Below are 26319 nucleotides of genomic sequence, written 5' to 3' on the forward strand. Positions count from 1 at the left end.
TGTCAACCTGAACTGGTATTCCAGCTGCTCTTTTTAAGTCTCCTCAAGCACAGTTTAAGGAGTCTATGTGCATTTGCAGATGCACATTGTAACTGTCCTGCAAATCTCTGCTGTCTGCGACCAGTTTGCTCCCTTGTGAGTGCGGAGATCAACGAACTGGCTGTTCATCCGCGGACCCCTTTTCTGACGTGCCTCCCTTCTGCGGTACCTGAGGGGGCACTGCCTCAGGCGGGCCCAGCCGTGTCCGGCTCACCTGGGAACGGTAGCGAGCACTACTCGCCTCACCTCCCAAATGCCATCGGTCGCTGCGGCTCAGCCTTCGAGCCGCACCGCGGCGGGCTGGGGGCTCGGGGGCCGCTGAGGGCGGTGTGTGCCCGCCTTCCCCCCCTCTGCGGGCAGCTGCGGGGGCGGAGGCGCGGCCCGGCCGAGCCCTCAGGTGTGTGGGGGCGGCCCCTCAGCGCCGGGGGCGTGGCTACACCTGCCCGGGTGGGAGGGCGCGGCCCGGCCCTGCCCTCAGGTGCGCGCGGCCCGAGGCGGCGGTGGCGCCGCTCCCGATGGCGGCCCCGGGCGGGCTGGGCCGCTGCGTGGCCGCCTTCTGGCTGGCGCTGGCCTTCGACGCGGTGGGGCTGGCGGTGCTGCTGGCGGGCGTGTTCGCCGACGTGTTCTTCTCCGACCTGCTCATCTACGCGGGCGGCATCGGCATCTTCCTCAGCCTGGTCTGGTGGGTGTTCTGGTACGCGGGCAACCTGGAGGTGCCGCTCGAGGAGCTGCGGGACGACGTGGGGCTGCCGGCGCCCAAGGGCCGCGGGGACACGCTGCTGCGGCGGCTCGTGAACGGCGTCAGCCTCCGCCTCACGGCCGCGCTCGCCCCCGCCCGCCCCGCCGAGCTGGAGCTGCAGCGCGCCCGGGGCCGCCACGCCGAGCCCGGCAGGTGAGAGAGAGCGGGACGGGATAGCGAGGGGAGAGCGGCTGCGAGCGCTGGTTTCGGCCAGAGCTCGGGAGGGCTGTCCTGCCCCAGATTCGGTGTAACACCTGCTAGGTTAAACCACCTGCATGCAGCTGAGTTCTTAAAATGAAAGTAGTGTGGAATCTTTCTTAGCTCGGGTGGTAAAAAAACGAGTGGGAAAGATTGCACAAGTGGGATTAGGCAGGGAAGACACTTCCTGTCGCCGTCTAAGAACGGAACGGGCGAGCGGGAGCGGAGCGCGGGCAGGGTGGTGGGGCTGCGTGCGGAGCTGCTGCCAGGGAGCAGCGCAGGAACCGTGGGGCTCTGAACTGTTCTCACAGCAGCCAAACGCTGCCAGAAATGGCCATTAACCACCGCCCCACACGAGCTAAGCCCCCTCGTTAGCACCATGAAATGTTGCTTTACTGGAGAACAAGAAAGGTGAAATGCTGACTTGGATTTAACTTGGGGACAGAGCTGTAGGTAAGAGGTTGAAACTCACAAATGCAATCATCAGTTAAACTGTTTGTCTTGAACCTCAGTCATCTAGAAAAGATGTGATAATACCTGATGTGTAAAGGAAGTGTCTTGATCCTATTTCAAAGCATGGTTGAAGAACATGAAGCTTTTCAATACACCCTAGTATATTCATTTAGGAAGAAGGCATGCTTAATGCCTTAAAAATGTGTGTGGGGAAAAAAGTCAAGCCTTCACTTCCCTATGTAAAATCCTCTGTTGAAGGAACTGTAAACAGTTTTGTACTTTTTGAACTGTCCAAGGGTTCTAAACATCTTGCTGTTCTGATTCACTATGTACAAGATCAACTTTTCCTGCTCCTCTTTGAAACGAAATTCTGAAGACAGAGTTGATTTACAGAAAAGTTAATGTGAAAATCGTCTTCTTTCATGAAAGCTATGAAATTTTTTATTGAGAGAAAGTTTTAACAGTAGGGAGATTGAGTATAGATAATTATTCCTTAATAGAAAACTTGTCGGAGGCAGGAAATAATAGCAGCAACACAACTTTCAAAGATTGTTACTGCTCTTTAGTTGATTATTAACTGCACCTGCAATTTAGAAAACAGGCAGTTGAAAATGAGCCATTCTATATTCAGATCTCTTTTTTTTTTTTCTGAAATGGGTCTAAAATTGGCAGGTCCCTATTTGCAGGGAAAGATTTGCATTTATAAATGACTGTTCAGAACCATTCCATGGCAATTGCAGGTATTGAGCTCAGTGGATAATCTGCTATCTCTGTAGATGCAATGTGTGTACATGGATATGTTTTCTGTTTTAATGAACTCCTAGTAGTGAAACTTATCCATTATTTTGAAATATTTCAAGTCTTATTCCTGATTGTAATTAGATTTATATGTCCTATAGGGATGTATAAATAAATAAATAGTGATTTAATACAAAATATCCCAGCAGCTTCTGTTGCTCCAGTAAACAAACTTCAGTAATGGTAATTCAGAAGGAACCAAAACAGGAGGTGTACAGGAGTTATGTTATGTATTGGAATATAAACTCTTTGATTTTACTTGCAAGGTGAAACAAAGGATAATAAATGGTTTCACCTTGAAAGATAATTTAGAGTTCCCTTTTGAAGTAAGTTCACCTAAAGTATCTTAGAACTTCTCGTAAACAACTGTCTGAATCAGATCATTCCTTGCTGATAGACCAAATCCTCTCCCCATCAGGAGATATTTATGAACTTAACCAAACGGGTTAAACATGTTTGGGCAGATATTGTCTGCACGAGCAGGAAAAAAACCACCACCACACACACACACACTCAGAAAGGAAAAAACAACCAAAAACCCCAAACAAACAAACCCCCAAAACACCACACTCACAAAAAATTCCTCCCCTCAAAAAACGGCAAAAAAACAAAAAAAAACAAAAAAAACAAAAAAAAAAAAAAAACAAAACCAAACAAACAAAACCAACCAAACACTACATGTTGTTCTGATTTCCTGTCTTAAAAATTATATTCTAGAGAAAGGAGAGAATTCTCATGATATGCAATGCTTTTATTGAAGGAATAACAAGTAGATTAGGATCCTCAAGCCTGAAAAGAGATGCAGAATACAAAGTGTTCCAGGGGTCTATGCAGTCACTATGGGGCAGGTATGAAGTGCTTCCCTCCCAAGGCAAGGCAGGAACAAACTGTCCTGTGCTATGTGACTGAAATGTGGGATTACTTGATGTGGGACAGTGGGAGAGATAAAAATGTACTGATTCAAAAATCCAGAGGACAAAGCAGAAGATATATGATAATATAAAGAGAATATGTTTGGCTCAGGAAGACCTGAGGTAGCTGATATCCTGAGGAAATATTGTGTATTTGTATGCCATATTCTTCAATGAGGCATCACACTTGGCCACTATTGGAGATGGGCTGGTGACTTGATGGATCTTTTCTTTGGGTCCCAATTGTCTGTTAAACATGAGGAAAAGTACTTTTAAGATTGACCTTAAGTAACAGTTTAGAGTTATGTGGCCACTTGTTCTAAGCCTATTTTGGAGTAACCTTTTCTTCATGTGTTACCTTCAGGATCTGTTGAAGACACGACTAATGAAGTTACTGCCCCAAAAAGTGGGGGAAATGCTGCAAATTATGGAAGGAGATTCCCTACCCCAAACAGTAGGATTCTCTCATTGTGGAATAACCTCTGCAAGCATTGTGGACTCTCCATGAAATGGACATGTGGAGCCATATCTGCCAAAAGCACCTGTTTCAGTGTTGGACTGGATATGCTTTGAAATTATGAAAAAAGATCTCACAAAATCACTTTAAGAAGTGAGAGCTAAAAGAGAATTGAACCTGATTCACTGAAAAATCAGTGCAGCTTGTCATATAGTTGGTTTTATTGCTTTAATTATTATTATTATTTTTAATAACCTGAAAGGTTTGGATAAAAAGCTCTTGCACGACAAAAAGCTCTTGCACTGTTTTTTACCAAGGTCTGGAAGTTAAACTTACTGTGAATTTTTATAATGCCAGTGCAATACTTTTGTTTGTAAGGGTGCTTTTAAAATGTGTATATTAAACTGTGGATGCAAAGCTGCAAATGTAGTAGAAGTTGTTTATAGTGTAAATACACAATTTACAGTGTCTCTTGTAAAAAGTTTCATTGTTATTCTGAAATAACCTGGAATCTGAGATTTTATAAGTACACAAATAACACCAGTGGTGTTGGCATACAAGTACATTCTTTGTAGTTACAAATAATGTAATATGATGACTCTTGCAAGAGGCATTTTTAGTCCAGTGATGTTGGAAATTATTTTCCTAACGCTGAAGCATTTGAGAGAGGGAACATGACCAAAAGAAACTCTCTTGATTAACAAGTATTCCAAGGCATTTTAAAACATTAACAAGCAGTACCTGGAAAATGATTTATATTAGTGCTAGTGATACCTAAAATTGTGCTAATGATAAAATTGTGTGGAGAATTTCCTCAGGAATTTTTCTGGTTTTGAACTAACACTAAGAGTTTGGTGCCACAATCAGCAAATACTGATAGGTCTTAAAATTTCAATGCACAATTGTTCTATGCCACACCTCATTGAATACTAGAAGTGGGATTAAGGAAATATTTACTAAGAACACTGTGGCTGTACTTCCTTATGAACTCTTCAAATGTCTTTTAGTATTTTCTTGTAAAATTACTGGAGTAACTTCTTTTTTTTTTGCATGTTCTCATTTTAAAATGTCTTCCAAATGCTCTATCTTTTGACAAATTCAGAAGAACACTAAACTTGAAGGTCTGCAGTGTGATTTCTCCTTTACTATCTGCAGTTTTTAGGAGGTGTATGCAATTTGTTCCCTCCTTTTAATGGAACTGCAATGTGACACCACTGCAGTGTTACAATGGCCTGATTAAAAAAACCAAACAAGCTCCTCCCTTAAAACCTGTAGATCAGATTTCAGATCAGATTTTGCTATAATTTTTTTTCATTTCATTTTTCTGAACAGAAAGAAATGCTTTTTCTGATTCCCCATAGTTTCACTTTTAAAGTGAATTATGAAATATGCTATTTAATAAGTGGAATGATTACAAGTAGCTATAAATTAAGCCAAAACTCATATATGTAGTTCACATACTTACTCTGTGAAAATGAAAATTTTCTATTCAAGTGTTGCAATAATAATTACTAGAGTGAATTGAGCAGGCCTTTGCATTCCTTGTATATTACAGTGTAATTAATCCTAAATCTAATATCAGTACTTAATGATTGTTGCATAAGATGGTAGCTAGACTGCAATTTCACTTAAAAGTTATGTGGAATTCCAACTAGTTTACTAGTATGAATAGGATAAGTTTTAAAAATGAAATGTAGGAGCTGATCCATCAGTTAAGGAGGATGTTAAGCACAGAAAAGCACAAAAGCAGTAGAAGGTTGCTGAGATGGTGAGTCCAAGCAAGGAGACAGACTGTACTTGCTGTGGAGCAGTGTTACCTGTTGTAAGTATTGTAACTGTTTTCTTTTTGAAAATGCATCCAGTTACTGTTTCATGCAACCAATTTGCCTTATAAACCAGGAAGGCTAATACTAAACACAAACTGGAATCATCTGCAGTTACACATTAACAAATATTTTAACACTATTTTAGTTTCATGATATCCTTATCAGCTCTGCTCAATGCAGCACAAAGTCCATTCAAAGAACTTCTACATTGTTGACTGGAAGGAAGCTCTTGGACATGTTTAGGACTGCTTGCTGTTACGTGAGCAGAGCTGTACAGCTAAAAGAATTCCTCTAGCCATTGAGGAAAGTGCCATGCATGCTGTTTAAAATCTTAGCCAAAATCACAAAGAACTAAACTAGTTCCAGAAGTGTGGCTACAGGAGTCTTTTCCATCTAGTTAAGTCTTAAAACTAGCTCAAAATGTCATCCTACATTCCACTAAAGGAAAAATGCCAACCCCCAGCTTCCAACTATGTCGATGGATTAAATGCTTGTTAGACTTAAAACATGAACTGCATCTAATGGAAGTTTTCTTGTGGTGTATAGTGTCTGCTTAAATGGGAACATCTTCATCAGGGAAAGATTAAATTATTTGTAACACCTACAAAAATCTGTTTGGTGTGACTTGTAAGAGTTGCTGGGAGCAATGTAATTATTACAGTAGGAGTTTGTGTGGAAAAGAAGCATAAGTGTATACCAAGTAGAGAGGGCTAAGGTCAAATCCTGGCAGGTGTTGCTGTAGCTAGTTTGTGTGAGTAGGTGAAGTAAATTTTACATATTCAGCCAAAGTAAGCTTTGAGCAGAATGGATGTTACTGAAGAAAATACACAGGAAATAAAAGTCTCTGTTCATGCTTACCTGGGTTGCTCAAGCAGTAGAATTTGTGTGTGTATACAATCTTTGGGAGCAAAACGAGTTACTAGCTCAGGACAGAAAAGTCCGTAACATATTTTGTTTAATGACTGGTGCTTTAATATAGACCCAGTCTACACAGGGAGGATGAAGACATCCAGAAATCTCACTTGAAGTTCCTGTGCCTCTGTTCTGGCAAATCCATTATTACTTCCCAAGGTCAAACTCCGCTTTTTTTGAGAGCAGATTCTTGGCCCTCTTTAATCTCAATTAAATTGTTGGGACCATTTAGTTTACCCCTTCGGATTGCAGTTTTTAGTTGATAACGCAGGCTGGCCGTGCCCTCGGTGTCACCTGTGCTGTGAGGGGCTGCCAGCGACTCCCGCCGCTCGCGGCGAGCTGCCCAAGGGGTCGGGGAGCGGTCGCTTGTGAACCATCCCGGGATGGGAATAAATCTGGATTTCTGCTCAGGCACCCCGGCACGCTGGGAGTCAGTGTTAAAGCCAGAACGGTGACGAGAGTAAAGCTTCCCGCTCTTTTTGCCCGGCTTCATCCCCGCGTACGGGGAGAGAAACGACCTCTCCGCGTCCCTGTCCGGCTGCCTCGGTCCGGCCGCACCACGGCGGGCGGGGGCAGCGCCGCGGCTGCTCCCTCCCGGTGCTCCGTGCCCGCTCAGTGGAGCCGCCCGGCGGTGCCGCTCCGAGCCCGCTCAGTGGAGGCGCTCCGTGCCCGCTCAGTGGAGCCGCCCGGCTCTGTGCCCGCCCCGTGCCCGCTCAGTGGAGCCGCCCGGCGGTGCAGCCCGGCGGTGCGAGGGGCGGTGCCGCCCGGCGCGGTTTCCGCCCGGCCGCGCAGTTTCCGCCGGAGCGACATGTGGCGGCGCGGGCAGCCGGGACGCGCCGGGCGCGGGGCGAGGCGCCGCTGGCCCCGGTAGCGGGGGCGCGGCCGCCGCCGCAAGGCAAGAGGGGGCGGCGGGGGGGGATCCTCGGGAGGGGGGCAGCGGCTCCCGCGCTCTCCCTGCCGAGGAGGGGCCCGAGAGGCGCCCCGGGCCTCCGAGCGGTGCTCACGCGGCTTCCCCTCCCCGCAGGCGCCGTGACCATGCTGGGAGCGGACGAGTTCATCAGCTCCCCGCCCAGGAAGACGGTGCGGTTCGGGGGGACCCTGACCGAGATCCTGCTTAAGTACGAAAAGGTGACTGCGGCTTCTCGGGGCGCTGCGCCGCGTCCGGGCTGCTGTTCCTGGGGTCGTTCCGTGGGAAGCCTCGTTTGGCCTTAGGCGGGACCATGCCTGAAGGCTTGGGGGAAACAATTGAGGGTGGCTGAGCGTGGTAGGCTTGTGCCAGGCGGTATTGCTGTGCGAGCGAAAAGATTTCCCCCGTGAGTCAACCTGAACGGCCGGGTGCGTGTAAAGCCTGGCTTATGCTAAGTGTGCCCGGGATCCAGCTGTGTCTGTAGGAGAGCAGCTGAACATGAGCCAGCAGCCTCGTTTGTCTTCTGGACAACACCCTGTTACTGCTGCTTCAGCTTTCCTGAGCTGGCTGTCTTGCATTCTTGATGTACCTGTTCAGTACTTGGTTGCTCAGATACATTGATGAAATTGGTAGTTTTTACTGAAGGAAAAAAAAAAAGAAGGTAATTTGTTTATTTTTGTTTCCCCTGCTAGGGTGACACCACAGATTTTGAGTTGTTAAAACATCAGCTGTCAGATCCAGACATAAAGGTAAGACTTTGATAGTCAGGGGTCTGATGATTTAAAGTTCGTGTCTGAGTGTAATCACCAGACAAGTAATTCTGGTCTTACACTAATCCTTTGTTTTAAATTGTATTTAACAGCTTTTTTTCTTTGCAGAAACCATCAGAATAAAAACCCTAAATGGGGAGAAAAAGGTCTATTTATACATATCTGTATATGCAGGATCTTTATAAATGGTGTCTCATGCTTAGTGACTCTGCTCTACCCTTTGAGTCTGTCTTTGTTCCAGATACCATCTTTTTAGGTCACTGATGCTTGATTATAGAGACACTTCTGTAGATCAGACTGTGGTTTCTGACTTTCATAGCATTAAAGTTGCATTGAATTTTACCCTCTGTTCTCCCTAAATCTGGTTTCATTAGGCAGTAACATACATATGCATTTAGTAGTTATACCCAGAAGTATTGTTTCACAGCTCTTCTGTATAGCTACAAGTACCTGCCACATTTGCTGTTTCAAGACTTGATTGTCCCTTCTGCTTAAACTACAGCAAAAGAGAAAAGAAAATTATGATGGAATACTATTTGTTTTAAGTTCTGTGTGAGGGAGCTTTCATGCCTTATTCAGTATGACTGAAGCCTTCATGGCAGGCTGTTGGTTTAGGAGTTGGCATGAATGTATTCTGCATTCAAGACCTTCCATTGGTGAGGGCACAAACTGAAGTTCCTTTCATGTTAAGTGTGAAAACAATTTCTATTTAGTCTTAATCTTTGACTTCTAAGGGTTTTGCTATTTTCTGCTACTAGGTAGTACTGTTTATTGAAATAGTTACCTACTTTTTCTGCTTATTCTAAGGATGCCCAGATCATTAATTGGCTGCATGAATTTCGAGCTTCTGTTGCATATTTGACCAAAGAGCTTGGACAACTGGTCAACATTTTGCTGGTAAGTATCTGTTTGTTTGCTACATGGAAAGATTAAGAGTTTAGTACTCAAAACATCCTTCTTTGACGTCTTGATCTTTGCTTACTTTTAGAAGCTGCCATGGTTGAGAAGGAGCCGAGAGGTGGTGGAAGAATATCTGGGTTTTCTTGGCAACCTTGTGTCAGCACAAACTGTCCATCTCAGGCCCTGCCTCCGGATGATCGTGGCACAGTTTGTGCCCCGTAAGTTACTGCTCTCTTACTCAGTTTTGTTTGCCCATCAACATCCCTGATAGAGAAGTTCTGTATAAATACAGCCCATAACACAATTAATTATTGGATTATTGAGTTTTTTCACGTTGATTGTCATACAGACAGTTTTATGTACCTAGATTTTAGAAGACATATTCTAGGTGCTAATACAGATCCTGTTCTGAAGATGTCTTGGAAATGAATGAACTGTATAATATTTTTACTACTAAAAACCCAAAAGCTGAAGTGTGAGGATCATGTTAGATGTTCTGAAGAACCTCATGGTTCTGTAAATAAAACAGTCTTTAAGAAAGTCTTGTGGCTAATTTTGATGTTTTAGTCCTGGTGGAGATTGTTATTCAGTGTGTTTGCTATTGAATTTGTTACCTATAAGATTTATACAATTTTGATATAATCTCATTTTTTTGCTAGCTCGAATAACCATCAGAGAAGATGATGTGGATATTTCAGATTCTGATGATGATGATGAAAGTGAGTATAAAGGATATAGATATATGTGCTACTGTAGTGCCTTTACTAAAAAAGTATCTAGTGCGTGTTGCTCCTTTTTTACAAAATTAATTGAGCTGAGTTCAAGTAAACCACGAAGAAACATCCTTAAATTCCCAAGTCACAGACTTTCTTGTACTCAAATCAATGGTGTGCTGACCCACTCCTTATTACTTTGAAACCATTCCTCTTGGTGAACTATTATCTGTAGGAATAGAATGCATAGGGAAACATTCCTAGCCTTGATTCTTTCAAAGCCACAGAAAAGTTAGGAGCTGTTTGGTTTCTATTTTATTTACCTCAAGATACACCCTTGCAAAAGAATATTTTGGCAAATGCAGTTTCCTAGGGAATCATTCCATTGTGTAGTTGATATGAACCGTTTTTACTGGTTCCTGATTTAGTTTTCTGTAACCAAGTGCATAAGAATTCTTTTTTCTTTCTCTAGACATTTCTGCAAACTTTGATACTTGCCACAGAGCATTGCAAACTGTTGCCAGATATGTTCCTTCGTAAGTACAGAATCCCTTGGGATTGTGTGCCCTTCCCTTGCAGATTTCAAGCTTGGGAGCTTGGGTTTTTTCCTCTTAATTGGAAGTATAGCACTTCATTTCATTGCATGATTTTTCCCAGTATTCACTAGCTGGTAGAATGCTTTATACAAACATTATGAAGTTTCTGTCAGGCATCAGCAGCTGAAAATCCTGTTAACAGAAATGGGAAGTAGGAGAAGTGTTGATAGTGGCTCTGTATTCTATATTCTATAGTGATATTTGAGGTGGCTTCTAACAAGTGCATTGTAGAAATTTGCCACTTATTATCTGTCCCATGATCCTTGCCAAACCACATTTTATACAATTGCTTGCCTTAAAATAAAGTTCCTTTGAAATAAGCTTGTTCCAGTACATCTTTAGAGTGCTGGAGTTCAATATTTGCCAACCTATAACTTTTAGGTCTGATTTTTGGTTTTTAATTATTTATAGGACACCACAGTTTCTCATGCCGATACTTGTGGAATTCTTTCCTTTCATTAATAAATCAGAAAGAACCCTGGTAAGAGCTATGATTATTTTTGTTGATTTGTTCATCTCTTTATCTAAATGTATAAATGTTCTGTATAGTATTACAACTGATTTGATGGCAGTCTCTGCAGATTTTTCAAGAATTGTTATATATATGATTATATATGTTATATATAATAACCATGTATGGGGTCGTGTCTGTTCAGTGTAAGGCTGTCCAAGCATTCTGAGTTCCTTGTGCACAAGCATTGTGCTCATCTTTAATAACATCACCACATATTTTTTTCACTGGATTGTTTTCTTAATCAATGCACACCATGGACCTCCTTGATGAGGAGTCTCAGGTTGTCTTGTTTGTTAGTTTATACATTAACTTACTCTTGATTGAGCACAATCTGTTTAAACCTATTTCTGGGTCTTTAGGTAACAAATTAAGAAACTTGTTTTCTAGAAGTCCTGTGCAGAAGTGTGACTTTCTGTTAACGCTATTATTGATACCAATTAATTTTGTGTTATAGGAATGTTATGTCCATAACCTGCTGCGAGTTACTGTGTATCTCCCAACTCTGAGGCTTCAGATTCTGGAGCTTATTATTGAAAAGCTGCTGAAGTTGGATGTAAGTTTATTCTGTGTTATCTTTTATGGAAGGTTGGCATTAAAATACACAGAGTAGGAAATGAAATATGTTTCATTTTTAGACTACAAAAAATGCCCTTGTGATCATGGGTATAAACCCACCCAAATTTACACTTCATTCCCAGGATAAAGATGTTCCCACAGCTGAGGGTAACTGTATGGTGTGTGCTGTTACACCCTGCCTGGAGTCTCTGCTGGAATCCAAATAACTGTCTTGTGGTGATCAGTGCTAATGTGAATGTGCTTCCCTTTGTGTGCTTGATTGGTTTTGTCATCTCTTTGAAGTAAAAAGTCCTAAAATAAGGCAGGGTCACTGTAAATGATCATGGCTTTTTGCCTCACTGTGTAACAATCTGGGCAGAGCAGATGCTGGGGAGGTAAAGTTTCAGAAAGTTTGGAGTGTTCATTTGTGTATGGCACATCATTCCTTTTTAAAATGTTTATTTAGTTCAGGACAGAATCTAGTAAAGAACTTACTCATGTGGTCATGTATTTTATATAAACAATAACATACCTGATTTCCTATTATTGTCATGGTTTTATAGAAATTATTTCTTGTTTGGATCTGTAGGTTAGCACTCCACAGCAAGATATTGAAGATGCTGAAGAAACTGCCAATAACTGTGCTAGTGAGGAAAAATCTACAGAGGAGGGACTTTTTGACATGGTTGGTTATCTTGTTCTGTTAAATTTTTTTTTGTAAAATTATCACTTCTGAAGTGGCAATGAACTAAGTGTAGAAATTCATTATTACTTTGTTGTTACTGCACTGCACACTGCTCTTGAAACCTGAACAGCCAACAAATGATTAATGTGTTCTCAGGTATTGGTTTTATTCATGTAAACACCCAGTGCTACATCCAGCAAATCAATTTCATTATGGAAAAACACAAGCAGCTGTGCAATAAAGCTAGTTAAAGAATTCATGATACTTGGCTTAGTGTGCAAAAATTTACTTATACTGTATAATGAGATACTGCTTGTTAAAAAAAAGATGAAATTTAGCATATTGCTGAAAGATAAATTTAGCTTGACTTTTCCTGTAATTGCTGTCTCTGCGATTTGTGTATTTAAAAGCTGCATGTGCCATTTTATCTACCAGGAGGAAGATGAAGACAGAAAAGGAAACAAAGCTGTCTCTCCCAACATTGAGAGAATGGCCCATCCTCTTGCAGAGCGCCTGGACATCCTGATGACCATCCTATTCTCATACATCAGAGATGTTTGCCATGTGGATGGTGAGAACACTTGCTCTCTAAACAAGTTTGTTGTTTTGCTAACAAGTAAACACATAAGAGGAGTTCTCTCTCACTGTACTGTGAGATAAAGCAGAACTGTGCCATTAGCAGGCTGTAGTTCACATTTCCTGCCTCTGCCCAGTGCTGGGAGAGGTACAGTGAGGACTTCAGAGGTTTAGTTTTCACTTGGAGACATTCTGATTCCATTAACATGATACTGTATCCAAACTGTAGTAGGGTATAAATGTTTTTATCATTTGCTCTACTTGAGTGTTAGAATTATGGATCCTTTCAACATCACAAGATTTGGAAGTAGATCAGAACAACCAGACACATTAATCAATTGCCTTTGTTGCAGAAGAGAGAAGAATAAAGAAATACCTTTCAGTGTTATGTACTAAGGCTTTGAATTCTTCAGATTTATGTATTTAGAAACCATTATGCTGTATCTTCTTCACATAAGTCAGGTGATTTATTTGTGGGTTTTTTTCCTTGCTCTTCTAAGCTAACACATTATTGCAAAGTTTGCATGTCTAGCAGCTTTATATATGTGCACACTCACACAGAGAGATTCTTCATTTACACCACCTTAGAAAGCAGTAGAATTGTACACTTGGATTTTTAGATGTCAGATAAACTGAGAAGTCAGGCTGACAGTTTTTCTTTACATATTCTTACTGGTGTAGAAAGATATAAATACCACTTCTGCAGCATGAGGGCAGGAAAAAACCCTGAAATGGCTCATTTTCTTCTGTTTCTTTGTTGTGTAGGCAAGCTGGACATCAACAACACAAAGGATTTGTATCGGGATCTGGTTTCTGTTTTTGACAAGCTCATTTTACCAACCCATGCTTCATGTCATGTACAGTATTTCATGTTTTACATCTGTAGCTTTAAATTGGTGAGTAAAAACTGGTTTTAAAATGCAGTGTCCTCTGTCATTTCTGCATCTTTGTTTTGGATTTTTTTTGCAAAACAGTTTTCTCTGCTGTAATTCTACTCTGAAGGTAGCAAGTACATCAGTATCTTCACTTTCTTTTCCTTCTGTGTTACTCCTTTCTTTTTCTTTATGGCTGCTCTTCCCATGTTGTTCATAAACCACTTACAGATGGAATCTTAGCAAGTGTGAAGGAACAAACTTGGTTAAAACCGATCTCTTTGACAAAATCAGTTGGACTCTTGCACCCAGCACACGGGATGCAAATTTCTTCAGCATCCCAAAACTATTGCAGAGATGCTGTCTGTTAGCTCTTTGATTTGAAAATGGTGTCTGCTGTTAGTTGTTCCCCCACCCCTCCATTATCCCATCTCTGTCAACAAACTGTTCTTTCTTTTACAACTGAGTATAGAAAAAGACACAGAAGTGAGTGCTCTTCCATCATGTGTAGGTGTGGTTATTTACTGCAGTTATAGGTAGATTTTTGTCGTGGTTTGGTTGTGGAGATTATGGGAATTAAGTATTAGGAATCTCTTGATTAAACAGTGTCATCTCACAATGTCTGTGTATCTTTTTTTCCAGGGGTTGGCTGAAGCATTTTTAGACCATCTTTGGAAGAAACTGCAGGATCCAAACAATCCTTCAGTAATCAGGCAGACTGCTGGGAGTTATATTGGCAGCTTCTTGGCAAGAGCTAAATTTATTCCCATTATGTAAGTTGTTTTCATACATGAGCAGAACCAAACAATTCATGTTATTGTGGAGCTTAAGTAGAGAATTGGTGTTCTATTCCCACTGCTTTGTCAGTAAGCCTGAATCAAGGGTCTTGTTTGTCCCTTCAACAATACTGGTTCAGTATTGTCTTGAAGCTTCCAGGAAAACACATGCAGGATGCAGACTCATGATTGCTGAGCTTCATGGCTTGCTGTTTAGGGCTTCACTAACCAAGAAGTGCTGAGCAGGGGTAGGTTGTGCTGACTTCAGGCAGTCATGGATTCCCAGTATCTGATGTTTTCAGTACCCAGTGTTTGGCAATTTGTTGCAGGCTTTGGAACAGGGAGGTCATTTGTTCTACTATTTTGATAGAGAATGGTTAAAATATCTTCCTTTTTATGTACACATGCTATATTTTTGTGCTGTTCAGGGTGGGTGTGGTGACTTTAACATGGGAGTTAGTTGGATATTGGAATTACCTGGTGGACATGGGAGGCATTGCTCTGTATTACCTGTAACCAAGGATTCTGGTTGTTTACTGTGTGTTCATGGATTCATCTATTCTGGCATCCTGTCCTTTCACTGTTTGGGGTTTTCAGTGCTGATTGATTCATTTTATGCTGAGATGAAAGAGAAAGCTTGTAACAGAATCATTCCTTTACAAAGAGATTTTCTTACTGATGTTCTTATAACCACTGAGATTCTTGAGTATTTGTTGAACATCTTTTCTACACCATTTCAGGTGTTATTTTTACACTTCTTTTTTCTCCCTGCACTACAGTACAGTAAAAGCATGTCTGGATCTTCTGGTGAACTGGCTGCATAAATACATTGACAATCAGGATAAAGGAGCTAATGCCTACTGTGATGTAGCTCTCCATGGGCCATTCTATTCCACGTGTCAGGCAGTGTTCTATACACTTATTTTCCGTCACAAACAACTTCTGGATGGAAGTTTAAGGAAAGGTGAGCATATTACGTTTGAAAGGATTCATTAGAAGTTTTACTGTTACTGTGTTTTATAGTGGTAAATTCAGTCAAGTGTCTGATGGCAAGTTTATGTCGTTGTGCTCTAAATAAGATGAGATGGTTTGTACACATGTTGGGGTCAGACCTCTACTGTGAGGGTGCCCCAGGATGTGCTTCTGTGGTGATGTGCAGAGTGCAGGCATGTCACACTGGAAATTCTTAGCAATTAAGTTCAGTTTATATGACATCTAATTTATATTTGCTAATTGTTCTTGTTTTGAAGGTCTGTCATATCTGCAGAGTTTGAACTTTGAGCGCATTGTCATGTGTCAGCTAAACCCCCTGAAGATTTGTATCCCTTCTGTTGTCAACTTGTTTGCTGCCATTACCAGGTACCTGCTCATTTACTTCAGTAAAGCTTGGTACAGGTTTTGTGTGTATCTAAAACCAGCATAGGGTTTTGTTAGGCAGTGTCTTGAATATTAACTGAGACATAATACTGCCCATATTGGTTAGGGATAAGTTTATTGATAGGTGAATTTCAGTGGAATCCTGCAGTCCTATGACATGGATTGCTCTGTGTTGGAGCCAGTGTGGTTGTACTTGGAATAAAGTTTATAGGGGTTTAGAGGAAGAGAACAGACCCCTTACCTCGTGACTATCTTGCAAACTCCTAATATCAGCTGGAAAAATGGAAGATATAAGTGATATTTCTTAAAAAATAACTTTGTGTTTTCATACCATCCATCTGAAAATCTTGCTTTGGGTGTGCTGGAATGCTTATCTTTCCTTTATTCCCTTTTTTAAAGGAAATACCAGCTGGTGTTCTGCTACACCATTATTGAGAGGAACAACAGGCAGTTCATCCCCGTGGTGCGGAGCGGCACCGGGGGCGACCTTGTGCAGACCTGCACCAACCCCCTCGACAGCTTCTTCCCCTTTGACCCCTACATACTCAAAAGGTAGAACTGGAAAGTGAACAACTCCTTTGTGCCTTCTAGTTAATAATGAATACAGCCTGTAGCAAACTGTCAGTGTTTCTGCCATTCACTTTCCTCCCTGATCCTTTGTACCTTTCATATTCTGCATTTTAACCAGATTGTCAAAGGTTTAAATTAAAATGTGCCCCTGCTGTGAATACAATAACTCATTCTGTGCTTTGTTTCCTCTCTCAGATCAAAGAAGACCATTGATCCTATGTATCAGTTCTGGGAAGAGCTGAGTGCTGAAGATCTTGAGGATCTGAAGAAACCCATTAAAAAGGTAGTCTTCCTGATTACCTGATCCAAACAAGTTTAGCTATCAGCTGCTTTTATTGCAGAATATTTTTTTAAAGTAGGTAAGAGTACATTATACATTTAGGGGAAACTGAGACTGAAATTTGGAAGCTTTAGGAATTGATCCATTCTTGCCTTGGGAGCACTTTTCCCTCTCCTGCAGCACAGAAGCCATCTGAAAGCTTTTTGAATGTGCTCAGAAAATGGACATGATGATGTCAGTGGGAAATCCACCCTGTAGATGTCATTCAGTTCCCATATTTCATAATCAGATTACATCTAATTCTCTTACCTTTCCAAGTGGTTGTGGCAGTCACAGTGTAAATCCAGGTCTCTATTAAGATTTGACAGTATCTTCCTATTCTCACTGATCCTTTTACATTTTTGCAGGGTACTTCTGAAGATGAAGACGATGACTTTTTGAAAGGAGAAACTCCTCAGAATGATGGTGTGGTGGAAATTGCACCACATTCTTATGAGTCCAACACACGGAGCCCTGTGAGCAGCATTGGCTCCCCTGCAGACTGTTACGTGCCATACCCACTGTGACATGGGCAATCAGAAGGGAAAGTGTGGAAGAGGTTGAAAATTATGTGCAATGTTTTGCTCTGGAAAGAGACTTGAGCTCAACTTTCCAAACTGGCAAATGTTTTAAGTAACTACATTCAAGAAAAATTACTGTTTCTTAGTCATCAGATTTCTACAGATATGTTTAAGTAAAGCTATATGTTGCTAGAAAAGCTTAGAGAATAAATAGGGTGATATTTTACAAATTTCACATTGAAATGGTTTTTATGACTTAGAAGGATTTTTTTTCATAGTTTTTTCCAACTCTTCAAAACTTCTTTTACTAATGTTTCTCTACAAGGTTTTATGTATCAGGGGTGAAATTCTGGTGTTTCTTCCTGCAGATTTCTGTGGGGGCCAGAATTCCACTGTCAGTGTTCCAACTCTGATGACTCTTTTGGAGCTGGTTTCATAGTAATGGTGTAATCTCTTGTCCTAAGGTGCCATTTTTTGGCACCCAATGTGAGGCTTGAGAAAGTGGAAAGAAAAAACCTGTCCTGATTTAATTGGGTTTCACTTACTCTGTACTGGGATAAAGCAGTCAGTAGCCACATTGCTTGAAGCTGCTTTCTAGAGGGATCTCTTTGGAAATTTCCTCTTAAATATGCCCTAAACCAGGAGACCCCTCAGTAGGCAGGGCATGAATCCAGTCTGGCAGTGGTTCTTCCACACACATCTCTTCAGCTTTTACTTAGTAGAACCATGCTTGGTGAAGCCACTTGCTAGTGGGAAGTGTGCTCAGACACAAACACTATCCCTCCTGAAATCTGTAGCTGACACACACCTTTCCCAGCCAGGAAAGGTCAGACATGTGAAAGTGGTGGCTGTTGGAAGTGTTGAAAATGAGGGAGTAGCTGAATGTATTATTTGTAGATAGTTTTCTTTGGGGTGCTTGTGAAGCACTCCAAGACAGGTATTTATTTGCCAGATTTGAAGTTTATATGCGAATGCTGAAAATAGAAAAAAAAATCTTCCCTTATGGAAAGGACATGATGGTGTCAGTGGTGTCCTTGTCCTTGTGTTGTCCATGTGTCTGTCAGTGTAGAGTTTCTCTACAGAGGTTTCTTGTCTTCTTTTCATGGTTGCTGGCTTTTAGATTTGAGTAAGAATATAAACAATTGGAAAAAATAAATGTTACTCGTATAACATTTGGTTGGAAATTTTATGTATTTAAGACTAAACTCCAGTTGCCCTTCTTTAGAACTTTGAGGCTTTCAAAACATTTTTATTTGGAGCCAATAAAGTTTGATGCAAAGAGTGCAGTTCTTAACATCCTTGAGAAAACCTGTATGTCTGTATGTAACTGAGGTGCCCTCTCTGGAGCCTGACTTCTCAAAGTTGGGGTGTTCATTCTGACAGATTGCAGAAATGAGTTTGGAGATGACACTGCAAAATTGTATAAACTGAGAAGTTTTGGTTTTAATTGTAGTCCTCTTTATTGTCAGTCCTGAGTAATAAACAATAGATTTCCATCTGAAATAATTGCATTTTCTCCTGGCACAGAAGTACCCTCAGATCAACAGCAGGGAAAACATCCTTTGAATGTTTGAAAGATGCCTTTCACATCACAACACTTTCAGACACTACTTCCAAAATGAGGGTGCGGAAAACTTGCCCAGTTGTAATACTAGATATGTGATTCAGGAGCTTCCACATATCATGAAAAACAAAACAAAAAACCAGTAAGTGTAATGTGCAGACATTGAACAGTCTGTACTCAAGTTACACAGTTTTAAGTGTTTCTGGAGTGTGTTTCACCTTTGCTGTGACAGCTCTGGTTTTCTCCATGTAATGGCAGGCAGGTGTGCTGGCAGGTGCTGGTGCTTTGCTGAAGAGACTTTGTAAATACCAGCAGCTGTGAGAGGAATGCTCATCCTGAGGTGCAATTTTGTCTCACATGAGAAATGCAATGTATCTGTTGAAGAAAGCAGTCTACTATAGAATCATAAAGTCATAGAGTAGCCTAGGTTGGAAGGGACTTTAAAGATCACCTAGTTCCAACCACCCTGTCACTGTGAGGGTCACTTCTACCAGACCAGTTTGCTCAGAGTCCAGTGCAGCCGGGCCTGGAACACTTCCAGGGACAGTTTATTTCTGTGAAATTGGATGGAAAGGCTGAGCTGGGGTCCTGGGCAGTTACTGTCGCTGCACTGTGGCCAGGTCCACATTCCCTGCACGGTGAATTAACTCTGCTGCTACCATTGTTATTCCTCATAGTATCTTCCACAGAAAACTGAAGGAAACAAACCCTGATCTTTGAGGAAAAACGGTTTTCTTTGGGATTGTCTGAAAATCCAGCTGGGCCAGAGGATGGTGGTGTGGGGATTGGCCTCTTCTCCCAGACATCCAGTGGTAGAACAAGGGGATGTAACCTTAAACTGTGCCGGGGGAGGTTTGTGTTGGACGTTGAGAATGTTTTCTTCACAGAGAGGGTGGAATGAGACATTGGAATGGGCTGTCCATTGGATGGTGGAGTCACCGTCCCTGGAGGAATTTAATGACAGATTGGACGCGGTCCTCAGTGCCATGGTATAGTGACACAGTGGTGTTCCGATAGAGGTTGGATTCCATGATCTCAAAGGAGTTTTCCAACCTCAATAATTCAGCGATTTGTAAATTTGTGGCTTTATAACTGTTATTATTTCATACCACAACATAAGGATGCCCCGCAGCGGCCGGGAAATCTCTTCAGGGTAACCGTGTTAAAGTCGTCAGGCGGAGCCGCCGAGGCCGGGCTCGTTTCCGTCAGCCCCGGGGCTATCCCGCCGGGCCGTGCCGGGCCCAGCCCCGGGGCGGTCCCGCGGTGCCCGGGGCGGCCTCAGCCCTGGGGCGGTTCCGGGATGCCCGGGGCGGGCCCAGCCAAGCTCCAGGGCGGTTCCGCGGTGCCCGGGCCCAGCCGCGGGCGGTGCCGCGGGCGGAGCGGCGGCCGCGCTTTCCCGGCGCCCCGCGCGGCTCCGCCCGGCCCGGCCCGGCGCGGCCTGCGGAGGGAGCGCGGAGCCGCCTCCGGGCCCGGGCCCGCCGCTCGCCGAGATGCCGCTGCTGGTTAACGGAGCGCGGGTGGACCTGGCCCGGCCCACGGGAGACATGATCCGCGCCCACCCGCACCTCGAGGTGAGGGGAGCGGGAAGGGGCCCCCGGGGGGAGCCGCGGTCGCGGCCGGCGGGGCGGGTGGCGGAGCAGGGCAGGGGCGGCCCCGCCCCCGACCCCGCGCGTTCCCCGCGCTCTGACAGCGGAGAGCCGCGGGGTGATGGAAAATAAATAAATCGGTGTCAGCGGAGGGGCTCAGCCGTGCCGGTGCGGGTGCCCCGCGGGGCTGGGCGGGCGCTTTCTGCGTGAAATGACAAAAACTGGCGATTAAAAGGAAGGTGGGCACTGTGAGGAAGGTGCTGACCTTGCTGCCAGGGTGTAAATGTTGTAATCCTAACGGCGAGTGCGAGCCAGGACTGTGAGCAGAGCTGCTTGGGGAGCTGTTTCCCATCAGAAGGTGTTTCTTTACAGACCCTGAGATTATGCAGAAAACCAGGGCAAATTTGATAAAGCTGTGAAGTGTTTTTTGAGCCCAGAATGGAAATTCACTTTGTCCTCAGCAGCTCTGTGAGGAAGCACTGCAGTAGTCTTAGCCCAGGAACCCACGTTTTCCACACACCAATCAAGCTAATAAACAACAGTGTTTTGATAAGTGCAAAATAAATGTTCTGAAATATGGCAGCAGAAGACTGAAACTTCTGTATTTCAAGTTTCCTGTTCTGATTAAACTTCCAAGATCGGTTCTGGTATTATCTAATGTAATCTTTTTCCAGTTCAAAAGCTGTTTATTGTGCCTCCATGTTATGGTCCATGTAACAGGGGAAAGGTGTTTTGTAACTCTCTGGAATGATGAGATTTAACTATTAACTTGGTCACTGTTAGGAAAGCATAAAACTTAAAAAATTCAGAATACTCTGTAATACAAAACACAGAAAATTCACAATACTCTGTAATAATACAAAACACATGCGTTTCTCTCTGAGCTGGGTCCCTTTGCTTTTCAGTGGTGATGTTTCTGTGAAGTAATGGATACACCTGAGAATTCAGCCACTGTAGTATCTGTTATCATTTGTAGTATTTGTTATCATTTATTTTTAGGAAAAGGCAAAACTTCTGAGAAGTCAGCCAGCTCAGATCGTGGAACCCAAAGGCCTTCTCTATGTTCAGCAGAGAGAGTTTGCAGTGACTACCCCTAAAGATGGTGTGTAGGAACATAAACATTTCTACTTGTATTGAAGCAGTGATTGTGAGAGCTGAGTTCTTACAGTGTTTTCCTCCTTTAAAATAGGTTCTGTTTCCATTCTTGGATCAGATGATGCCACTACCTGCCACATAGTTGTGCTCCGACACACAGGTATCTCTAGAGGACCTTCAGAGCAAAGCCTGTACCCCTGAAATAAGGAATTAGTGCTGGTTTATGTGGCATTAATATAATAGACTGCAGTTACATTACTACAAACCTGAATTTCCAAAAGTGACATCATGTGTTAACTAAAGACTCACTCAGAGTTGGTGTGTTCAGTGTGAGAGGTTCTGTGCTCTCCTCACTCCCTGAGCAGATTTTAACTTGCTCTGCTCCTGTGGCCAGGGGCATTTCAGCCCTGGGCTGTGTCCAGCAGTCTGGCAGAGCAGGGTTTGGGTGTTTCAGGGGTAGAATTAGTGGAATTTTTGTGCCTGGATTTCTGGCATTAGAGATGTTGCCCGCTAAGACGTGCCCGTGCCGGAGCTGTGCTGGTTTTGTAAGGGCCCCTGCAGAGGGTGGTGCCTCGCCCCAGTCACATCCCTGGGACTGCCCCGGTTGGTGGCACTGTCACCGGGTTCCCGTCGTGTGCTGTCACCGAGTCCCCATTGTCGTGTGCCCTCCCCAGGCAGCGGAGCCACGTGCCTGACCCACTGTGACGGCTCGGACACCGAGGCCGAGGTGTCGCTCATCATGAGCTCAGTGAAGTCCTTCTCCAGCTCCACGGGCTGTGGCAGGTCAGCTCTGCTCCCTTGCTGTTCTGCTGCTCTCAAGGGTTGCTGCAGCTGGTGTGGAGGGAATTTGGGAGGGGATTGTGCTGGGTTCAGGCCAGGGAATTGTGCAGGAAACACCTCTTGATCAGCAGCCGCATGCAAAGTGATAATCACTTCCTTGGTGATGATTTTGGGGGTATTTTTAGCAGTCATTTAAAGCACGGTTCTGTTCTGAAGAGTGTCTCTGTAAAATGCCACCGTGAGGTTTGTGTTTATTGTTTCCCATTTAACTTTGTTCCAGATTTGCAAAATTTTCCATATAACTGGTTTTTGGTTCATATTATATTTTTCCCTTCAGAGTGTTTGTAAATTCTTTTCAGCATCTGATAATCTATCAGGGAATTTTGTAAGTCCACATTAAAAAAAAAATGGTGTGGAGGATAGGACAGTGGGTAAAAAGCTCTGAAACAGAATTTAGCAGCCAAGTTTCTTTCTGGATATGGAGGGTTTTGCCCCTGTAGTTTGGTAAGAACAAAAGCTAGCTTGTGAACTTAGATTCATGATTTGTAAGGACTTTACATAGACACTGCTTAGAGAAGAACCCTGCTGCATGGTCCAGAATAGTTGTGAGGAGGTCATGGGATCAAAAATCTTCAAGTTTAATTAACTGAAAGATGGTTACAAAGTTCAGTCCAAACCAGACGTGCCAGAGATACTCCTGGGAGAGAATTGCATGTACTTAATGCCTCTTCAAGCTTGTTGCTGTGCTCCTTCCTGGGTGATCCCTGAAGTTTTCAGAATGGAATTATCATAACTTGCTGTGTAATGCAAACCAGCTTGGTGCATGTGATTGTAATCAGTGAGGCTTCTCTAATGATTGCTTTGCAGTTTGGGCTGGGGATTATTTTGTAAAGCTATTCATTTTGAGATGTCTTTTTAATTGCTGTTTCCTGTTATTCCGTCTCTGTTAGGCTGGAAGTGCACCTAGTTGGAGGTTTCAATGATGATAGGCAGTTATCACAAAAACTTACTAATCAGCTTCTTAGTAAGTTCACGTTTTTTGCACTCTCATGTCCAAAAAAAAAAAGTTCTGGCTGGATTTGGGTGGAGTTTGTTTGCAGTCTGAGTCCCCAGTCATTTACTGGAAAGAAGTGTGGATTCACATGAAGGGTCTTTTTCTCTGCCTGAGAACTGGTGTGGAGAGGGGCTGGACTGCTGGGGCTTGCCCATGCCCAGTGCCTGGCACAGGCTCTGGTCCTGTCACTGCTCCCTGGCTCACAGCTGCCTCTGGAGAGTTGGGTGCAGTTCAGCTGGGCTTTGATCCCTGCTCATCTTCTTGGGATCATGGGCAAGTGTTGTCACTCTCCCAATCTGTACATGTGGATGATTCATCAGTTGCCGTTCAGTTCATACCTTAATGTGATGAGGTAAAATTTAATTATTGTTTGGCATTGTCTAATGAAAAATGTCAGGTCTTACATAAAATTCATAGTCCAGAGGAGTGATGGCAGTGCTTCACTCACAATTGGAAGTGTAAAGTACCTGATTACCTGGGAGTGCTCTGGGTTGTGCTTTTGTCACTCTGTCACTTCTGGAGAGGCCTCTGCCCCACAGGAATGGGGAGGCGGCAGGGATGGGGCAGGTGTCAGGACTGGAGGGAGGTGTTTGAGGGGGTAAACAAAAAAGGAATAAAACCCTGGGATGAGCTGTGTGGCTATGGCACCTGATGGGTGTTTTGTGTAATTGTGAGAGTTCTGTGCAGAACAAAGTATTCTGGTTAACTTACTTGAACCTTCTGATTTTCATGCATCAAGGTACAATTTGAATCAGTGATGCTGTATTGCTATCAGAACTTAAAAGAGGGGTATTTTTGGTATTTGGAATGGCAAAATGCAGAACTAATTTACAGTTGATGAAAGACTGGGTTTGTTCACTATCTATGTAACATTTTAGGAAAAAACATTTAAATATAACCTGCTAAATGTAGAGCGGACTAGAGCAGAGCTGATGTGATGCCAGAGCTAAACCAGTGTCCATAGAAGGAATAAGTGGCAGAGCACTTTCTTAGCAGATTTTTGCTGTTACAAATGGCCTGTCTCTGTAAATTCCTGTTAGTCTGAAGCAAATGTGCAGAGCCCTGTTTGCAGTGTGTTGCCCTGCCTGGGGCAGGGGTTCAGTGTGTGCCCCTCACCCCAGACAGCAGTGCCCTGCCTCCCCCCAGTGACATTTTTGCTGTCCTTGTCATCACAGGAGCGTTCGACCTCCAGCCAGAGGAAGTTCATTTAGTAACTTTCTGTGTAACAGGTAAGGAAATGTTCCCCTGGGTTTGGAAGTACATGTCCTGAAATAAAAGGGCAGGGAACTTCTCAGACATGGCTTTTTCTCTGTCCTGTCAGAAAGAACAGCACAAATCCTGCATACAGATGTGTAATTTTCAGTTTTGCTGCTGCACTGCAACCAACTCATAATCATGGCTAGGTTATTTTGGCACATATATCCCAAGAAACAGGGCTTTTTCCCTGTAAATTGTCCTGGCAGAAGCAGTTGGCTGGAGCTGCTGTTCTCTTAGGAGACAGCTGCAAGTCCTACATGTGTTGTTACTGGCCTCTGCCTTCTTTTCCATATTTCATTTAGTTTTCCTTGGCTTTTTCTATCTTGTGCAACATCAGATCTCTTGCTCTCCAATAACATATAATTAAATAAATGCTGCTCAGACTAAAATCCAAAGCCCTACAAGTTTGACTTCTTTTTCTTCATTACAGAACTAAATGACAGAGAAGAACAAGATATTCACTTTCCAATAATTTATGGAATAGGTGAGTTAGTTAAATTAGAGTTGAATTTTCTTTTGGTCACTGGATTGCTTTTTAGATTCCAATAGTAAATGGACTGCTTTTAATGGATGAGAAAAGTTCACTCTAAAAGTTGCACACTGCTGTCAGAGGCAAAAATGCTTTTCTTGTGGTGCCACAGCTGGGAGATGCACACATGAAGAAGCTGTATGCAAGTACAGATTTTTTCCTTTAACTGCACTTAAGAGTTTATCAGCATCGAGCTATTGCACTAAATTTATGCTTAGAATTAAATCTTCTTCTCTTTGATTATTCAGTGTTTTTTCTAATTAGTTCGCTCATCTCTGGAATATTGAAATGCTGCCAAAGGAAATGAAGTAGAAACATCCTGTCACAGGCTTGGGGTCTGAGAAATAAAAATGTGTGATGAGTTCTGCAGTTCTGCAACACAGTTTTGTTAGGTACATGGTCATTGTAAAGAAATGCTTCAAAACAATTAATTCTTACTATATTTAATCTCTATTCCCTACCAGCTGTGAATGTTAAAACAGCAGAGATTTTCCCTGCAACCTTCCCAGTAAAAGGGCCAGATGAGGATCTGCGTTCAGCCCACACTTTAACAGGAGCACCAGTGAGTAAGAGATGGTGAAGATGGGGAGACCAGTCAGGAACAATGGGACATCCAAAGTTTGAGGGGAATATCCTTTGGTAGCTCTGGGTTTGTGGGAGTAGCTGGGGTGTCAGTGCAGCTGGGGGGACTCAGGGCTGAGCTGGGCCAGGCTGAGGGGAGCCCTCCCTGTCTGGGGCAGCCCTGGCTGCCTCTGCAGCCTCCTCTGTTCCTGCAGCTGACCAACATCTACGATGCCAAGACAGAGCAGCTCCGGATTGGGCCTTATTTCTGGGGGCCTTTCCCACATGTGGATTTCTGGCTGGAACAAGATGATGCACAGATTTTACAGGTACCTGAAACGAACTGCTTTGGGGTTTTTTGCCTTCTAGCTGAGTAGAGAGAGGGGTGTTACAGTATGTCAAAACTTTTCCCAGTGCACTGCTGTCCCTGGGAGGGTGGGGAATATCCTTCTAGAGGGCAGGATAATGAGAACATTGTATCCTGAATGTCAAGCAGCTCTTGCTCCCATCTTCTTTTTCAGAACCTTTCCACGTCACCCCTGGCTGAGCCCCCCCACTTTGTTTCCCACATTAGATCTACATTAACATTTCTGAAAGAACACCCATTTCCATCTCGGTCCCTGTTTCCTGACAGGAAGCCTCGAATCTACAAAAAAAATGAAGAAGGGTTGTGGGAACAGGTTTGCTCTGACAAAATCTAACCTGGAACCCACCCCCACAATTGCTTTAAGGAAATAAAACTTGCAGGAAGAGCAATTTGTTGCAAATAGCATATTGCTGCTCACAAATACCAATGTTCCTGTGCTTTTCAAAATAAAATATTTTGATAGAAGTAACTTGCTTTTTCTGCATTACTTATGTAGAAATCAGAGTTTCTTTGAAGTAAGAATTTGGCTTTGTTTAGGTTCT

The 26319-nt window shown here is 43.1% G+C and overlaps 3 protein-coding genes across 4 annotated transcripts; all 3 read left to right on the plus strand.

Moving 5' to 3' along the window:
• Positions 1-554: 554 nt before the first annotated feature.
• LOC131565383 (transmembrane protein 238-like) lies at positions 555-6206 on the plus strand. Its single transcript, XM_058816241.1, has 2 exons — positions 555-931; positions 3503-6206. The coding sequence occupies exons 1-2, from the start codon at positions 555-557 to the stop codon at positions 3510-3512; spliced, it is 387 nt and encodes a 128-aa protein (XP_058672224.1). The 3' UTR covers positions 3513-6206.
• Positions 6207-7101: 895 nt separating this feature from the next.
• Positions 7102-18490, plus strand: RRN3 (RRN3 homolog, RNA polymerase I transcription factor). Its single transcript, XM_058815716.1, has 18 exons — positions 7102-7228; positions 7358-7461; positions 7933-7989; positions 8818-8907; positions 8999-9128; positions 9570-9629; positions 10096-10159; positions 10631-10700; positions 11188-11286; positions 11878-11973; positions 12409-12544; positions 13315-13445; positions 14064-14194; positions 14977-15161; positions 15448-15556; positions 15974-16126; positions 16340-16427; positions 16832-18490. Exons 2-18 carry the CDS (start codon positions 7369-7371, stop codon positions 16988-16990), a joined length of 1851 nt encoding a protein of 616 aa, XP_058671699.1. The 5' UTR covers positions 7102-7228; positions 7358-7368; the 3' UTR covers positions 16991-18490.
• A 1431-nt stretch (positions 18491-19921) lies between these two features.
• On the plus strand, positions 19922-26208 carry NTAN1 (N-terminal asparagine amidase). 2 transcript variants are annotated; one of them, XM_058816315.1, is made up of 10 exons: positions 19922-20119; positions 21134-21236; positions 21324-21389; positions 21904-22012; positions 22960-23033; positions 24239-24292; positions 24751-24804; positions 25314-25411; positions 25626-25739; positions 25932-26208. In XM_058816315.1, exons 1-10 carry the CDS (start codon positions 20039-20041, stop codon positions 26109-26111), a joined length of 933 nt encoding a protein of 310 aa, XP_058672298.1. In that variant the 5' UTR covers positions 19922-20038; the 3' UTR covers positions 26112-26208. The 2 variants fall into 2 exon arrangements, with proteins under 2 accessions (XP_058672298.1, XP_058672299.1); XM_058816316.1 differs by lacking the exons at positions 21904-22012; positions 22960-23033.
• Positions 26209-26319: the final 111 nt, after the last annotated feature.

This window comes from Ammospiza caudacuta, chromosome 17, assembly GCF_027887145.1.
Source record: "Ammospiza caudacuta isolate bAmmCau1 chromosome 17, bAmmCau1.pri, whole genome shotgun sequence".
NCBI lineage: Eukaryota > Metazoa > Chordata > Aves > Passeriformes > Passerellidae > Ammospiza > Ammospiza caudacuta.

Coding starts and splice junctions, on each gene's coding strand:
- LOC131565383 (XM_058816241.1), top strand. CDS start 555: ATGGCGGCCCCGGGCGGGCTGGGCCGCTGCGTGGCCGCCTTCTGGCTG.
- RRN3 (XM_058815716.1), top strand. CDS start 7,369: ATGCTGGGAGCGGACGAGTTCATCAGCTCCCCGCCCAGGAAGACGGTG. Junction 9,129..9,569: donor CGTGGCACAGTTTGTGCCCC/GTAAGTTACTGC, acceptor TTTTTTTGCTAG/CTCGAATAACCATCAGAGAA. Junction 15,162..15,447: donor GGATGGAAGTTTAAGGAAAG/GTGAGCATATTA, acceptor CTTGTTTTGAAG/GTCTGTCATATCTGCAGAGT.
- NTAN1 (XM_058816315.1), top strand. CDS start 20,039: ATGCCGCTGCTGGTTAACGGAGCGCGGGTGGACCTGGCCCGGCCCACG. Junction 25,412..25,625: donor ACACTTTAACAGGAGCACCA/GTGAGTAAGAGA, acceptor CTGTTCCTGCAG/CTGACCAACATCTACGATGC. Junction 25,740..25,931: donor ATGATGCACAGATTTTACAG/GTACCTGAAACG, acceptor CTTCTTTTTCAG/AACCTTTCCACGTCACCCCT.